Genomic DNA, 16,981 nt, shown 5'->3' on the forward strand with positions numbered 1-16,981 from the left:
TTGCTTATGAATTAAAAATGAACCATACTGCCATAACACACGCAGAGCTGGGCGGGGCCGGCGGTACAACGATGTAAAAGTAGGTGTCGATGTACTGTATTGCTGTAAGGGCGGTCATGTGCAAATGTATTTGCCCACGTGATGTCACAAATCCCGCCACATCCGAACGACACGTCTTCGGAGCTTGCTTGAATAAATGCTCTCTTTATACTGAGGAACGCGTATTAACCGACGGAACCTGCAGGACGTTTTAACGGCACGATGACCTCTTATATGTCAAAAGATGACAGAAAATTCGATTTCTCACGTCATGGAACCTTTAAAGAACAGACAGAAACAACTGCGAGGGGAATTCCTTTGGGAGCGGGTTGACGAGGGATTTAGAAAGTCTTGCGCAAACATCTCCACTTCTTGCAGGTTGTGCAAAAGTGTACCAAAGTGTTAACGGTCCATTGAACCAAAGCGTAGTCTTGTGAAGTTGACTGTTGGATTGGCTTCATCTAGTCCAGTACTTTCAGACTAACCAAGCTGCTTTCTGAACCGTCTGTCCCACTGTTTCTTTCCACTAGTCGATGTGTTAGTCGACTGGTCCCATCGACCTCTAGTCAGAAACGATCCTCAATCACCGTGACGGTTTTCAAATTCTGCTTAAGTGAGTCTCTGCTACGTTTCTCAGCTTATGGCCATACATGATCATAGCAAGTTCAGCAGGCCAGCTGCCACGTTATATCCTCAGGGTATAGAGTGACACCAATCCAGCCCGGGGATTAGCTGCCTGCCTTTTTTGAGCCACTGCATTACAGAGGCAGCATGGCACTGCCAATTCCCTGTGCAGCGCGGCCGGATGGACACCCTCCTCCTCCGCGAACACATGATTGTGGTCGCATTAAATCGGGACTTGGACGATTGGAAGCAAGAAACAGTATCCTGGCTCAGGCTAGGATCGCTCCCCGGGCCTGAAAAATCCACGGCACGTCCTCCGCCAATTAGTATGACCTTGTTATGAGCAGAGTCCTCATGGTGAAAGTCGAGTCCGTACTGCACCGGGCTTTTAGGAAGAGCTACAGTGAAGAGGCAAGACTCATACTGTAATAACGCTGTGCGGATCAAGAAAAGAAAAGAGAAAGTATGCCACAGGTTTATCACAAATTAACATCATCAACCAAACAGAGTCCTCAAAACAAGAAGAGAGTCTTCCGAAAACCTGAAGTGCCGATATACGCGACAGAAATAAAACTGAGGAAGAATAAATGCCCAGACGCGGCAGAGTAGAACCCGAGAATCATACCGGCAGGAAGGGTAGAGTAACAACCACTGTTTACAACGGTGGTGAACGGAAAAGCATCTCAGAATCTCGAACACGTCGAACCTGAAGCCAGATGGGATACAACAGGAGAAGACCACGTCGAGTTCCAGTCCTCTCAGCCAACAACAGGAATTTGAGGCTCTATATATGCCCCAAAAAAAAAAAAAAAAACCCCAACAAAATAAACCACGCACTGAACCCAAAGCTGTTTCACTGTGTTCACATGTAGATACGCAACATTTTCCTTCACACTAACAGCCCTTATCCTACTTCTGCACTTGTATTCGAGCTGTCGTTATTTTTTTACTTAAGCTATCGCGTTTATAGATTATTAAACTCGTAAAATCAAAAGACGATATGGTCAGGCTCATAACAAATACACAGCAACAACAACGACAACGGCGATGTTGATATTACGTAACACGACCATAAAATAATTCAAAATGAAGACCTCATTAAAAATCGATCCCTTGGCGACACGTCACAGACCTCGGCTGAACTTAAGGTGGAGTCGCATCATTTTAAACTGATTTGTGGTTCAGAAAGAAGTCATGGCTGGTAAGGATGAATATATATATATATATATATTTTTTTTGTGCATATGTAGAGGATAATCCACATTTAGGATTACCGTTCAGTATGCACGTGACCATTATGAATGCTAGAACTTCTCCAAAAAGCATGCAGGATAGAAGGGACACAACCTAAATGAAACCAGCATACACCCCTGGGGGCCAGGGTGTGACTAGCAGGTGGTGGGCGGGCAAAAGTCCCCTCATAGGTACGGTATCGAGACAAAGGCTTGACATAACCACAATGGGATTTCGAACAAAACTGATTACAAGGTGTGACTTGGCATTTAGTCTTGTGGGTGTAGACCAAGAAAGGCTGGTAATAGTGGTGATAACAAAAAAAACAACAAAAAAAAAACAACAAAAATAAAAATACAACTGCTAACAATATATGCGATTTCTGTATATGTGTTTACAGCAACCTTGGGTGTTAGGAAGGTACTATACCATTGGAAAGCACTGTTGTTGATAATAAACAAACAAACTAGCTAAGTAACTAATTAATCGATGAATTAAATATTAATATTTATTTTCCGCTGACTTTCTCCCAAATTTAGTCACGGCTCCCATCACATGACGAGCGAAGGCTCGTACGTGCGTCCTCTGAGGCCTGTGAAGCCAGCCGATCGCATCTTTTCCCACTGCTTCTCTGGGTAGGAGTGTAACACAGGTGAAGGAAAGAGCTATTCGTCCACTCCCACATGCACGAGCTCACAGACGCCCGTGAAATCACACTTCTATGCTCCGACATCCCGGTAAGGTTTTTCCTTTCACGCCAGCAGCACCGAGAGGTCAGATATGAACCTTCCACGTCGAAGACGGGCTTACATTCACTAACATGAACACACGATGCATTTCCAGCGCTCATTCCTTCATTCTTAGTAACTGCCTGGTCAGGGTCATGGGGGGTTTAAATCAGGCTACTCGTTTCTTTATATATTGGGACACACCTTGGTGCACACCTTTAGAAGAGACCAATTAGAACACGAGTGGTGTCGCTGAGGCTGAAGAAATGTCAGAGCCTGTCAAGCCACGCCCACTAAATCCAAATACAGATATGTGAAGAACCAGACAGATACGGATACGGATCATGGCTGTTTCGTAGAATTCAGTGACAGCAACATCTCACCACACATTTAACACATATCGTAACATTTAATGGTTGTTTTTTTTTTTTCGCCAACGCTTCCATTGTTTCCATTGAATTATAAACTCACGAGGCCTCTGAGATTATACACTCCTCCTGCTTCATTGATGAACATTAGTCATATCTTATCTGTGTTTACCACATCGAGCTGCCACACCCCAGGCGCAGGACGAGTGGAAACTTCACTCGCTTCTTCCTTTCTGACCTCTGCACTGGCCCGCTGCACCACACCAACTCACTCGGCTCTCGCCGAGTTTAATAACAGCGGAGCTGCGATTCTGGAACAGTGCAGCCTTGCGTCACAATCAAGTCCAGAGAATACATTCAGACCTGCTGAGGCACCAAGAGAGGTGCGGCAAAGGAGAGGCTCCTCTGCTATTCGCCTGAAATAATATCCAGAAGCCATGTTTTAATGTTAACGTTATTTAAAAAAAAAAAAAAAAAAAAAAAGGGCACTGCTAAAACTATCTGGAATTTACTCGGAATCTTATAAAAGTACTGTTTTATTTATTTGTTTATTTTTACAGTTAAACACTGGGAAACATGAAGCATTGAGTGTTTACTACTGAGTGAATTACTTTTAAAAAAAAAGAAAAAGAAAAAAAGAAAGAAATGCATCTGGAATAGCTGCAAGAACATCATCTGAACTGAACGTTTTCATTTTTGCGCCTTTTCGTCAGGAAGTTAGTTGCTGAAACGGATTACCATGACGACTAAAATCTAATCTTTTACACTCGGGACATCGGTGTGTCCTCTGACTCGCCCGAGTCACGAATTTCAGCTTCGCCTGTTCCTAAGTTCAGCTTCAGGCTTTAGCTTTTTTTTTGGTGAATTGGTCATTGTGATTTACAGAACGTCGGGACGTGCTGTTAGAAGACATGAGCACATTTGTAGCATGCTGCTGTAACCTTTAGCAATCCATTGAAATTAGAAGCAGAAAATTAGAAGAAATTTTTTATAGCAAAATCCGTAAAAAAATTCCCAGTCGGCTGAGAAACCGAGACGTTTCTCATTAGGAAAAAAAAAAGAAAAAAAAACTGGAAAATGCTGGAAGCTAAAACTGCAGGTGAGCATGTTTATAGGTCGCATTGACCTGCGCTCTGTATAACAGATCATTTGTGTCCTACAGTAACAGCCTGATTACACTGGATGCAAATATACAGTCCAGAGGTCTCTGTTGTTATGAGAAGAGCTCCAAGAGGGTTAAACCGTAGCGTTAAATGTTACCGCTGAAGTCCTGACTCGGTAGATCCAAGTGAAATGGCTTGCCTCGTTTATTACATGGGTGATAAAGTACACTTTTTTTTTTTTCTTTTGGAGCTTTTAACACATCCGAGTCTAGGTTAGTCAGAGCTCCAACACGGACATGATGAAATGTTTACCTCATGATGAATGTGTAAAGAAGCCGACACAGCACGAGAAATTTCATGCCTGGCATTTGTGTCGCGTGGCACTCTGATCTTTGGCCATGCTCCCTATAACCAGGGCATAAAAAACTACCAATTAAACAATTTCCAGTGCCCAAAGTTCCCTGGTGACTCAAGCATTATTTCCATATTGTGTTTTGCAGCTCAAAATCACAAGAAAACCTGTCATGCAAAATGTCATCGCAAAACTGAGAAAGGAATAGCGAGATATTTGATACAGCGGTTTTTACAGCAAAAATCGCAAGATCTTGCTTTAGAGCACTGTCATTTAAATCGTACCTTTATGACGGTAAAAGCAGGCTTGCTTTTCTCCCATAAACAGCTCTCTGAGCGTCATGTTGGTTTATCCTTTTTAACAACAAATGCAGTCTTCACCGGTGAAACTGGGTCGATGTTGAAAAGAGTAGATGCTCGGAGATCGTTTAAACAACCGATCTAACGGGACACACCCGGGGAACAAGAAACACCCGTCCGTCACGCGTTCCAATATTTTTGCTCGCCTGCGGTCTGGGTGGTCTGATCCAAAACGTGTCGTGTTCTATGTCGTTTAACACGTTCACGTATGAATATAAATACCGGGAAATAAAAGCTGAAAAACTCTCTTCTCTTATTGGGGTTTTGATCTCAAACCCAAACCGAGTTGGCCTTGCCGCTCCGATCGTTCCGGAGGGGACTGTAACTGCGCTCGCTGATCTACACGAAGGATCAACGGACAGCTCGCAATTTACTATGGAATGCGAAGCTCAAAATGAAAAAAATGTCAAAACAAAAGCAACAGCAGTCTCGTGGCTCGTCATTAACGCAGTGCCTCTCGAACCCGTCCTCGGGGCACATGAGACAGTCCACATGAGACCGTTGCTGCAACGGAGATTTTTGGAAAGATAATCAATCCTGTTCAAGTTAATATTTCCCAGCTGGTCGTTTTTGGAAAATATATAAACACACTCTTTAGAAAATAAATAATTGGGGGAAAGGAGGTTCGAAACAGGCCAGTGTTGATGTGTGTTTTTGAAGCGATTCTTTACCACAAACAAAATAGCACGCCGGGCGGTGGGGGGGAAAGGGGGTGGGGCGGGGAGGGGGTGACGATGAAATTGACATTCGGTAGTTTTGCGGGACTCAGACAATTTAATGCTAATAAATCAGAAATCCTAATCTAATCAAACGCAAGTCCATCGCATGTACCTGCTGCAGAAAGCTGTGAACGCTCTAGATCCGCCTGGAATTCTGCATCAATTAAAACGACTGGAATTTGAACAAACAAAACACTCGTATTTGACTAAATATATCACAGCGTCGTGTAGGTACAAAAAAAATTAAATAAATCAGCGTCGTTGTTGGCGGTATTTGATCCTTTAATAAGTCCCACTTGAGGAAAACGTGCAACTCGAGCCGGATTTTCTCAGGGCTCGACCTGACAGTTATATAAAACTCAGCAAGTTTTCCGAACTAAGGAGACGTTCATTTCAGGTAATTTTATTTGATTTATTTTTCCACATCGTGGAGGCTGATAGAAAACACATTTTCCGCCCCTTTCCCTTTTCGACCGTCAGCACGCGCTCTAAAACTCCCACGATGCAACAATCCTCTAAAGGCCTGGAAACGTCGGACACTTAAAGGGTTACGAAAATTCCTAAACATTTAGGCCTCCCCTGGTTCACAGTCACGCAAACAGTTCACACATGGAAGAGATTCAGTACGGTTCCTGTGTCCTACACAGATCATTGGACATCAACAAAACGTTCCTAAACAAGTCACAGAGAACCACAGGGTTGGGGTTTAAACGTCTGAAGGTTTGTGTTGTAACTGATAATCTGATCGTCTTTATATTCGACAAGAGCCGTGATTATGGGAGGTTACCGCGCAGGAAACCGCGGCCCATCCGGCGGCCTACAAGACAGCACTGTAAGAACGACGTTCTGTGGAGAGATGACACGCGAGCTGAACTTTGGACGTACACTCCCGTAGCCAGTTTAACAGGAACTTCTGTACATCTGCGCATACGTGCAACGAAGTAATCCGCCAATCACGTAGTAGCAGCACGACGCATAAAATAACGCGGGTCAAGAGCAGGACGGCTTACGAGAACTGAAATCGCCACTCGTTGGTGAGCGGAAAAGCATCGCAGAACTCATCGGACCTTGAGCGCGTCAGGTTTCACTCCTGTTAGCCAAGAACGGGGGGCACAGACTCACCAAAACTGAAGATGGGAAAAAGACCACGTGACGGGTTCCCCCCCCCCAAATCTTCAACTGTCCAGTTTGGATTAATCTGGTGTTGCTCTGCTGCCACGTAATTGGCTGACTGGATACTTTTACTGATCGGAATACATCTACTTGTGGTCGAGATGCATGCAGAAGTGAGCTATTTCAATTCAGGAAAGAGTCCAGATTCCACCATGTGAAGGGTTTTCTCAGGCTGCCACGGCGTACATATCTGAACTAAACAAAACATACATAGCAACACCAAAACCTGGCAAACGGGAGTAAAACCTTGTGCGACTGCTTTGATTCGTCAGTATCTGGAAGGCTTGCCTCAGTGAGTCACCGATAAACACCGGCGAGTCATATCAGGAAACTCCACGGCATCGCGTCACGGCATCTGTCTACGATCTACAACTTATTCAGTGTGACAATAATCCAAAACACCAAGAGTAAACACGAGCGGCTATTTACTCAAACAGAAGATAGTTTGGCCAACGAACCTCGATGCTGTCGAAAAGCTATAACTGGATCTCAAACGAGAGAACCCCAAAACATAAATGAACGAAAAGCAGTCCTGTAAAGAAAAAGCAGTCCTGTAAAGAAAGGTCCAGAAAGAAATGGAAGGGTATTGTCAATAAATCAGGTTCTACACACTAGCAAACGTCGACAGTTTAAATCATCGGTTTGACAGAAATGACGGAAGTTCTTAAAGAACACTGGATCAAAAGGTGAAGAGCCGTTCAGTCAGAAATCCAAATAATTCCAAAGGCTCTACAAACTTTTTCCCTCGCGTATTTATGCGAGGTCATTATAAAGGCCTATTTTACATCGAGCAAAGAAACATACGCGACATGAATGCACAGAATAATCGCTGTAAGCCCAGGCCACAGACTCACCCCCAGACTGAAAGACTAAATAAAGACCTGCATGAGAATGCAGTCCCAGTTTACGTGCTTTAGAAACGTACGCCTTAATTCCTACTGAAAGCCGAACAAGCCGGGCCTCGTCTTTGAGCATTCGAGACCGTTTCATAGATGAATAGTGAACCATCCATCCAGCAACCACAATGAAACCAGTTTAGTGAGCGGTGTGTTTTCATTCTGTCTTGTTGAAATTCTGTCGGGGCAAGTTTAGATTAGGGATGTAACCGGGGGGGGGAAACAGTATACATTCTTTGGATTTAACAGATAATGTGTTATAAACGAATACAGATACAAACGGGAGGCGACAAGAACGTTTGGCAGAAACGTTCACATGGTATTTGGTCGATAAGAGACAATAAAGAAATGCCCTTCCAGTTTAGGCCACACCCACTTTGATAGTGGCATTGGATTACACCCCTAATTTATATATAACTAAGTGGTCCAGAATATAAATGGTTAAGTACAAAACTTCAGGGGAAGATCAAAAGGCAGCCGGCGGTGTGACATTACCTACAGAATGGTCGGAGCTCCTCAGGTGCCAAACAGCAGTAACAGAAGGAGCAGTGTTGCCTTACTGGCTCTTGTCATCAGTGTAATCCCCAACAGCTATTTGTGACACTAAACACCTTGCAGTCGAACGCCGCAGTTCACCGATGATAAAGGCGTAATTCATGTAGAGTTAAAAGTTATGGCCTGGCTCATGTTATATTTATTAATTGAACTGCAGTTCAATTAATTCACACCACACAGACAGGGGGACAAAATAATGGCTCCATTATGCTGTGTGTGTGTGTGCGGGGGGGGGGGGGGGGGGGGATGTGTGTGTTTATTTGCTGGCAGCATTGGTGTCCACTCGTCCCCTTACAGGTACTCATCACTGCAAATCAATTAGATCAAATAAAACCTCTATCCCATGACAAGACACTTCTATCTCGATGGGCGTGGTCTCTTCCAGATAGACTCCGCCCCATCCACAGGCCATCCAAAGGTTCACTGAATGGTTTGATGAGTGTGACAATGAAATAAATCATATGCCATGGCCTTCACACTCACCACAACCCAACTGAACTGAACACCTATCTTCCTGCACCACCGTCATCAAAAACACCAAGTGTGAGGGGAAATCTTGGTTATGTTGTGTGTGTGTGTTTTCTTCTTATCAAAGAGCTGTCTGTATATACAGTAGCCTATATTGTGTGTGTGTGTGTATATATATATATATATATATATATATATATATATATATATATATATATATATATATATATATATATATATAAATAAATGATTCCTTTGGTTGAGATCTTGGCAGAAGGCTTTAAGACCAAAATACAGCATTGTTCCTTTTTTTTTTTTTTTTTTTTTCTATCTATGAAAACAGATTTAAAAAAACTGGTGTTCATCTTTTACCTGAGACATTGCAAGACATTGTTGTGTACCTTTAATTACCTTTTAAGGTTTAATTATTAATGTCAAATCTGGTGTTTGGAAAGTGCTTTGGAAATAAATTTGCCTTGCCTTTACTGTAAAGTCTAATTAAAGGTACAAAGGTGTATTAGAGGAACAAACCTTGCACCTTGATGGTTCCAGTCCACAAACAAGGGAAGAGTACAGCTTGGGACCACGATTTCTGAGCGTGAAGGTTTATTCATTTTTGGATATTACAGCGTTATTATTATTATTATTATTATTATTATTATTATTATTAAAAATCGCGATATCGATGCACGAACAAGATATCGCGCTGCTCTAGGCGCCGGGAGGCCGGACTTACAGACACGTCAGAGCCATGAATCTATTTAAAGCGCGTGAGATCAGTGGCACAGCTTCACGCGTAAAGGCGCATCGGAGAGATCGAGAGACGCGGCCGGATCTGATTAACGCGGGACATTATCTCGACAGAAGTGCGACGGAAGAAATGAAACGCGCTGAGGTTGTGCGTCTCAAGTTCACACGAGGGAATGTACTCTGTGTGTTTGTGAGCCTGAGCGCAGGATGCCCGTTTCGCTGCGTCGGCGGAAAGACGTGCGGCGCTCAGAAGTAAACAGCAGACAGATCCGACGCCAGCTCGGAGAGCCCTGATGTCTTCATTTGGCTTTTGGAACTCGGTGATGGTGGATTTCACTCAGATTACCGGCACGGAGCTCAGCAGCATCCGGTTATCGCGCGACTCCGTGCGCACAGACGAGGCTTCTCTGTAGAGACAGAAACACACAAACACGACCGACTTCACTTGGATACTCTGCGTGAATGGATGAGGAACGGCAATATTTTTGGGGGGACCCCTCACGGATACACTCCCTTTAAAGCATTTTGGGTCCTTCGATGCCACCCGAACCATCTGGAACTGCGTTTATATGTGCACTGCAGGTCTGCATGGGCCCAATTTAAGGGTGAGTCCGAACAGCTATAATGGAAACAATTACGATAAATATATGGATCCGATTTTAGAGCTTAGTTTAGATGAATGCACAGAAACCCAGATCACCAGGCTCGTGCATGACGCGCGCGGTGGGGGTGGTGGTGGAGGTGTTGGTGGTGTTTTGAGTGCAAAAGTTGTGCGGTGTTATTTGCGTTCGTGGCACCAGCGCTGCATGCTTCTCTACATTTGAAAACATCCCCAGTCCCTGCTGGGACTTTGGGTCATAACCTCACGTGCAAGCCCAGGCTTTTGTTATGCATCCTGTTCAACCCTATGTGCATTTAACTTCTCACATAAGTCTGATTCTCAGTGTAATATCTTCAAATGATTGGCCTATAATATATATATATATATATATAAATAAATGCAATCCAATCTCATACTTGAAAATATATATATTTTTTCATCTGATATTTCTCTTGCACACTAAAGAAATAACCTAAAACTGTCACACGAGTGCTTTCCCCCAAAACTCTACACATTTATACCCAGCACAATCCGGTCATTCATTTATCGACAAAGCATTGCATCATCAATATCATGGTTATATATCAATAGATCAGTCTCTATAAAGCTGTATGAAGTGTGCTCCTGCTGAAGGCTGGGACCGTAAATACGGAACAGGAGTTGCTTTGCCACAGAGCATTTTCTCCTCTGGAAATATTGACCAAGAAAAAAAAGAAAAAAAAAAAGAATAAAAAATAAATAAATAAAATAAATCTGTTTAGCATGAACTGAAATTGTGCAGAAACTGTACTGTGTTTATCTGAGAAGTTTATAAATAATGCATCTGGAACGAAGATGCTTTAAATCCCATAACATTTTTAAGAATGTTTGGGATTTGGGCCATGAACTCACTCACTCACTCACTCACTCACTCACTAATTCGATTTAGTGCGAAGATTCTGGAACGTGTTTTGACGCATGTATTTAGCAATGTTTGAAGCAATGTTTTTATAATAAAATAAAATAAAATAAATAAATATTTTTTTAAAAAAGCAACGGGACAGAAGGGAAAACTCCAAAATAATATTTGTGTTATAGTATCTTAGCGTTTTCCCTTCTGTCCCGTTTCTTTTTTTTTTAAACATTGCTAAACACATGGTTCAAAACATGCTCCAGAATATCGTGGTTACTGTTCCCCAACCCCAGGGTGCAGAAATGTACAATTACAATTTAAACGGTACTTATTGGTTGCTTTAGCATCAGAAGAAGAATGGAAAGAATTCCTTACTGAAGCGTGTGCATTCGTGCAGGTAAGCAACTGTATCACCTTCAGAACTATCTCTGTTTCGTTGCAGCTCCTTCCATAGGAACTGAGTCTAAAATGAAGTTATGGGACGTTCTAGCTACGTGTTTGTTGCTCCTGAGCTCCGTATCCGCTCGCCCTCTCTTCAACAAGCTGCAGCCTTCCAAGAGAGCACCTCGAGCAGAGCGTCGCAGTGAGCTGCTCGTCCTGGACCCAGTCATAAACGCCCGTCTCGACACAGCCAGTTTGACACAAGCCTCTATGGAAGAACAATGTAAGTCAATGCCCTAAAAGAGCTCTGCTTTTTTTTTTCTTTTTTTTCTCTTCCCCCAATCAAAAACACACTGAATCGTGCTTAATGTGATGACAAATGTACTTATGTATTATCGTGAAACAGTCCTTTGTTTATCAGCTGGGCAAAACGAAATTTAATAAATAATACAGAGATCCATTTGATATCTTGTTCCAGCACTGGATCGGATTGTTCCGTCAGTACGTGTTTGTCAAACAGTTTATTTTCCCAAGCAAAAATTATATTAAGCCATTCTTGTTGTGCCACAGATGATCATGCAAAATTGTCCCACAATCACACAACTGCCAACAGACAGCTGTCCAAATGTGGTTGCAGGGAAACAAGAGCTTGTAAACCACTATGGTTAGCAACTATTTAGCAGAAACCACTTAGAAAAGATTTCTCTCAGTAGAGGTATGTAATCGTATTTTCCAGCATTCTGTGAAGCCCTGCTCTGTACACAATGGTCAGAGACGGTTTAATTAGTATCTGACTTTCCGCGACACGATAATGACTTTCCGAAGACAACGGGAGAGGTCAGGAGACACAGTAACAGCCAGAAAGACATTCCTTCTTTGAATGCTTGGTCCTCATTAGTGCTTTGTTCAGTAAATGAGAATGTGTTTACTATAAAATACCCATGTCCATAACCACAGTACTGCTGAGAATCTAGATAAACGTGCATCCGTGGGGAAAGGTTTTGTAGACGTCGGACGTTTTAGGCAACAGACTCTACAGTACTTTCATTGTGTTTATGTCCATTTCGACAGTTGCGTGGGAGGCATCTCCATTTGTTTAACTCAAGATGACACCGGCTTGTCTTTACACAGTAGTAAACCTGCAAATTTTCTAGATAAGGTATGGAAAGCGAGACATGTCTTGCTAAGCGCTCCACCTCTTATCTTAAGACCAGCACCTGTTAGTGCCGTTCCAGTGTTTAGTGACGCACAACGGCATCCGAGTCAGGATCCGTGTCCGTTTAAATGCCATTATGAAATGTCTGGTTATCCTGTTTGGATTTCACCATATGCCAATACATCGAAACCAAATTTCTTGCTAAAGTAGGTTAACTAAATCAATTCAGTGGTTTGATGCACAGCCGACCATGTTACAGTGCCTCAGAATTAGTGTGCGACTCGAGAACGGCAGTTGTAAACAGCTCGGCTTTTGCATTTCCCTGGGCATCGTAGCCCTGTCATCCTGGCCAACGAAAGACAGTCCTTTTTGTCAAAGGGCAGTGTGTATACAAACAGCGTTCATGATTACACCTGATACTGTTGTACAGGGCCAGTCAGCCAGGCATTAACATGGATTGTATAACACTCCTGGCTGCAGGATCTACAGGTGACAGTTAATGAAATTCAGACAGCTCCACCTGTCTGTGGGCAAAGCCAGTCTCCTCACTACATAAAGAAGAAAAGTAAAAGGATAATCCCAGCACATCGAAAATTACAAGTCTTATCACACCTACCACACAGCATGCAACTGTAAATCTTTACTTCAATACCTTGACTTACCCTGCTCGAGTAAACCCTTCCTTACCTTGACCTATCTGGCTCCAGTAAACCCTTCCTTACCTTGACCTACCCGAGTCCAGTAAACCCTTCCTTACCTTGACCTACCCGAGTCCAGTAAACCCTTCCTTACCTTGACCTACCCGAGTCCAGTAAACCCTTCCTTATCTTGACTTACCTGGCTCCAGTAAACCCTTCCTTACCTTGACCTATCTGGCTCCAGTAAACCCTTCCTTACCTTGACCTACCTGAGTCCAGTAAACCCTTCCTTACCTTGACCTATCTGGCTCCAGTAAACCCTTCCTTACCTTGACCTACCTGAGTCCAGTAAACCCTTCCTTACCTTGACCTACCTGAGTCCAGTAAACCCTTCCTTACCTTGACCTACCTGAGTCCAGTAAACCCTTCCTTACCTTGACCTACCTGAGTCCAGTAAACCCTTCCTTATCTTGACTTACCTGGCTCCAGTAAACCCTTCCTTACCTTGACCTATCTGGCTCCAGTAAGCCCTTCCTTACCTTGACCTATCTGGCCCCAGTAAACCCTTCCTTACCTTGACCTACCTGAGTCTAGTAAACCCTTTCTTATCTTGACCTACCTGAGTCTAGTAAACCCTTTCTTATCTTGACTTACCTGGCTCCAGTAAGCCCTTCCTTACCTTGACCTATCTGGCCCCAGTAAACCCTTCTCCAACATAACTTGACTTACCTGGCTCTAGTAAATTCTTCCTTACCTTGACCTACCTGGCTCCATTAAACGCTTCCTTACCTTGACCTACCTGGCTCCAGTAAACACATGCCCAACTTAACTTGACTTACGTGGCCCCAGTAAACTCTTCCTAGCCCGACTTACCTGACTCCAGTAAACCCTTCTCCAACATAACTTGACTTACCTGGCTCTAGTAAACTCTTCCTTACCTTGACCTACCTGTCTCCAGTGAACCCTTCCGTACCCTGACCTGCCTGTTTCCAATAAAACCTTCCTTACCTCGACTTACCTGACTCTTACCTGACTCTTACCTGACTGGAATTTAAAGGGCTGTCGATTTCTTTTGATTTCATTACTTGTTGAATCATAATAAAATTAGCTTCAAAAATACCTATTATAGTCTCAGGAGAGCTTTTCCAGATGCCATGATGCAGTCTGTTTGGCAGGCATGTGAGAGAGGGAACTTCACGGAGTTCCTTCTATAATGAAATCATTGTGTATTACATGTAGATCAAAGGATGCTACATTTTTCTCCTCTCTGTTCAAGTGCAGGACAGTGCATATGTTTTGAGTTTGTGCTTGAACAGATGTATTCTGCTGTACCTCAATGTCATAACCCAAATGCATTTTCCATATATTTGAGGAGAACAGAATATAGAAAAGACGATCAGTAAAATGAGGAACTGCTTATCACATTGCACCGTTGTAGACACTGTATAAACACACCCAAGTCCAGGGCATGACTTACAATGATTTCTCTTGTTTTATCTGTTAAAAGATGACATCAATGGACTACACCCAGACCAGTTTGATGACGTAATGGACTTCATTGCAGCGACCATTGGCAGACTGCGGCGGTCTCCTGAGATGGACTCTGAGGGCAGGGGGAAAGAAAACGGGAGGCGTAGAGGAGCAGCAAACACAGAGAGAGGAGCGAGAGGACGAGGAGAAAAGAAGAGAGGTCGAGGACGAGGCGGTAAAGGGAATCGGGATGAACTGATCAAAGGTCAAGGGCGCGGGTGCCTTCTTAAAGAGATCCACCTCAACGTGACGGACCTGGGGTTAGGTTACCGGACCAAAGAGGAGTTGATATTTAGGTACTGCAGTGGTCCCTGTTACGATTCGGAGACCAACTACGACAAGATCCTGAACAACCTCACCCAAAATAAGAAGCTGGGCAAAGAGTCACCTTCCCAGACCTGCTGTCGACCCATAGCATTCGACGACGACCTCTCGTTCTTGGATGACAGCTTGGAGTACCACACTCTCAAGAAGCATTCCGCCAAGAAGTGCGCCTGTGTCTGATTTGTGCGCTCGGGCAAGCGAAAAGACACTTGGACAAAATACAGAAGTCTCGCACCCCACAGGGCTTAAAGCCAGTGCAGAGACAAATGCTGCTTCTCGGAGGGAAAAGTGCAGGTCTCGAGTGCGTCGTTGTTTATTCTGCACGTTAGAAACGAAGGAGTAAGATTTCATGTAAAACAAAAAAAAAAAAAAACAACCACCACCACAAAAACTTCAGGAAAAGTACTTCAGCGGCAGGAGCAACACCTCAGTATTCACTGTTACAAAACCATGTCAGAGTATTCTAAGCAGGGATTGAAATGTAAATGCTGTCTAAATGGCAACAATAACATACTCAATCAGCAAGTCGACCCGACAGTCTGGGTATACACAAACTATAACTTCGGCTGAGGGGAAGTGCGAGAGATGGGTGCGACGGGTGTCTGCATGAAGGAGGCTGTGGACAGCACAGAATTGTGGATCTTTATACACAAAGTCCTTGTGAAGAAATAGCTGAATACGCCTATGCGGACTAGTCAGAGCGTCCATCTCACAACCCAGACTCACCCCGCATCAACCGGAACAGACTCATCACAAAAATGTTTAACATTCAGAAAGTTATATATATATATATATATATATATATATATATATATATATATATATATATATATATATATATATGGTCTATATGGAAAAAATGTATTTATTGAAATTTAATTAACTTATTGTTATTTATTGCAATCCATTGTATTAGAGTGTGTTTCCTTATTTATTTGTGAAGCTTCCTACCCCCCCCCCCCCCCCCCCCCCCGTCTTCACCTTGGATGGTGCCAAAGTGGAGCGTGTGTTTTTAAGAAAAAGCAGATGATGCGATAATCTAGGATCACCGTTTACCCGGGCTGGAAAACAATCACTTACTCATTTTAGAACATTAGTGCATTAATCTCTCGACTCGCTTTATTGGTTCAGAGATACTGTACAGTTTAGGGAAAGAAAACTGAAATAACTTAAAGGCAAGTGGACCAATTATGCTTCGAAACAACAACAACAACAACAACAACAACAACAAAAAACCCATAACCACAGACAAGCTGACATCTTAGTTTGAAAGACAGACACGTCTAACACCTCGCTATATCTGGCACCATTGGGAGGGGGGGAGAGAAAAAAAATGCTAGGTCTGTGGTAGACCAGTATCGTGTTTACTCAATCAGAGCAGTTTGGGGGGAAAAACGTTAACATCAGTCCTCCAACTGCTCTCTCAAGCAATTATCTGTTTGCTAGAGAAAATACAGACCTTGCCCAGTGTTTATTTTCAACCATAATAAAGTCACTACAGCGAAGGTTTCTAGCACAACTATGCTGTGCCCCATGGAGACGCATCATCACAAATAGAAAACATCCTTCCTAGTCGAAAGTTAAAATCCACGTCCCGTGAGACAGGAAGGTGTTGATGTGATGGTGGTGGTCCTTGAGGTTCCCTCACAAACTGCCTCGCCAAATCTTGCAGTAGGTTTTTTTTTTCTTCTTATGTGCTCTAAACGTTCCACAACAATTTAAATAGCATCTAGCAAGTCCCCGTAGCGTTTCAAACCAAGATTTATTTGTCTTCTTTTTCGTCTGGATTTCTCAGGTAAACAGAAACAAACCTCATTCGAAGAAAAGTTGAGCCACTCTGGATCCCACGACATGCCTAGTACAAAGTCCAGATCCTAACTTAGACACAAACACTGAAACAGGGCTTTCATGAAAGAGTCACACCCACTACTAGAAACAGCTGGGGATGTGTATGCAAGTCATGGGATGAGAAGGCTGATTTTGTCCACGATACTGTAGCTCACTGCCACACGGAAAGCTCCCGTGGGAACGGCACGACGTTTCCATGGATCGCAGAGCAAAACCAGGTCTCGCGGCACACACGGCGCTCGAA

General features: G+C 43.3%; 1 protein-coding gene across 1 annotated transcript; it reads left to right on the plus strand.

Annotated features, from left to right (window-relative positions):
- Nucleotides 1-9,368: 9,368 nt before the first annotated feature.
- On the plus strand, nt 9,369-15,660 carry gdnfa (glial cell derived neurotrophic factor a). Its single transcript, XM_017488353.3, has 3 exons — nt 9,369-9,972; nt 11,303-11,524; nt 14,543-15,660. Exons 1-3 carry the CDS (start codon nt 9,834-9,836, stop codon nt 15,067-15,069), a joined length of 888 nt encoding a protein of 295 aa, XP_017343842.2. The 5' UTR covers nt 9,369-9,833; the 3' UTR covers nt 15,070-15,660.
- The last annotated feature ends 1,321 nt before the right edge of the window (nt 15,661-16,981 follow it).

Source organism: Ictalurus punctatus, chromosome 16 (assembly GCF_001660625.3).
Source record: "Ictalurus punctatus breed USDA103 chromosome 16, Coco_2.0, whole genome shotgun sequence".
Taxonomy (NCBI): domain Eukaryota; kingdom Metazoa; phylum Chordata; class Actinopteri; order Siluriformes; family Ictaluridae; genus Ictalurus; species Ictalurus punctatus.

Coding starts and splice junctions, on each gene's coding strand:
- gdnfa (XM_017488353.3), top strand. CDS start 9,834: ATGAGGAACGGCAATATTTTTGGGGGGACCCCTCACGGATACACTCCC. Junction 9,973..11,302: donor TGCATGGGCCCAATTTAAGG/GTGAGTCCGAAC, acceptor GTTTCGTTGCAG/CTCCTTCCATAGGAACTGAG. Junction 11,525..14,542: donor AGCCTCTATGGAAGAACAAT/GTAAGTCAATGC, acceptor ATCTGTTAAAAG/ATGACATCAATGGACTACAC.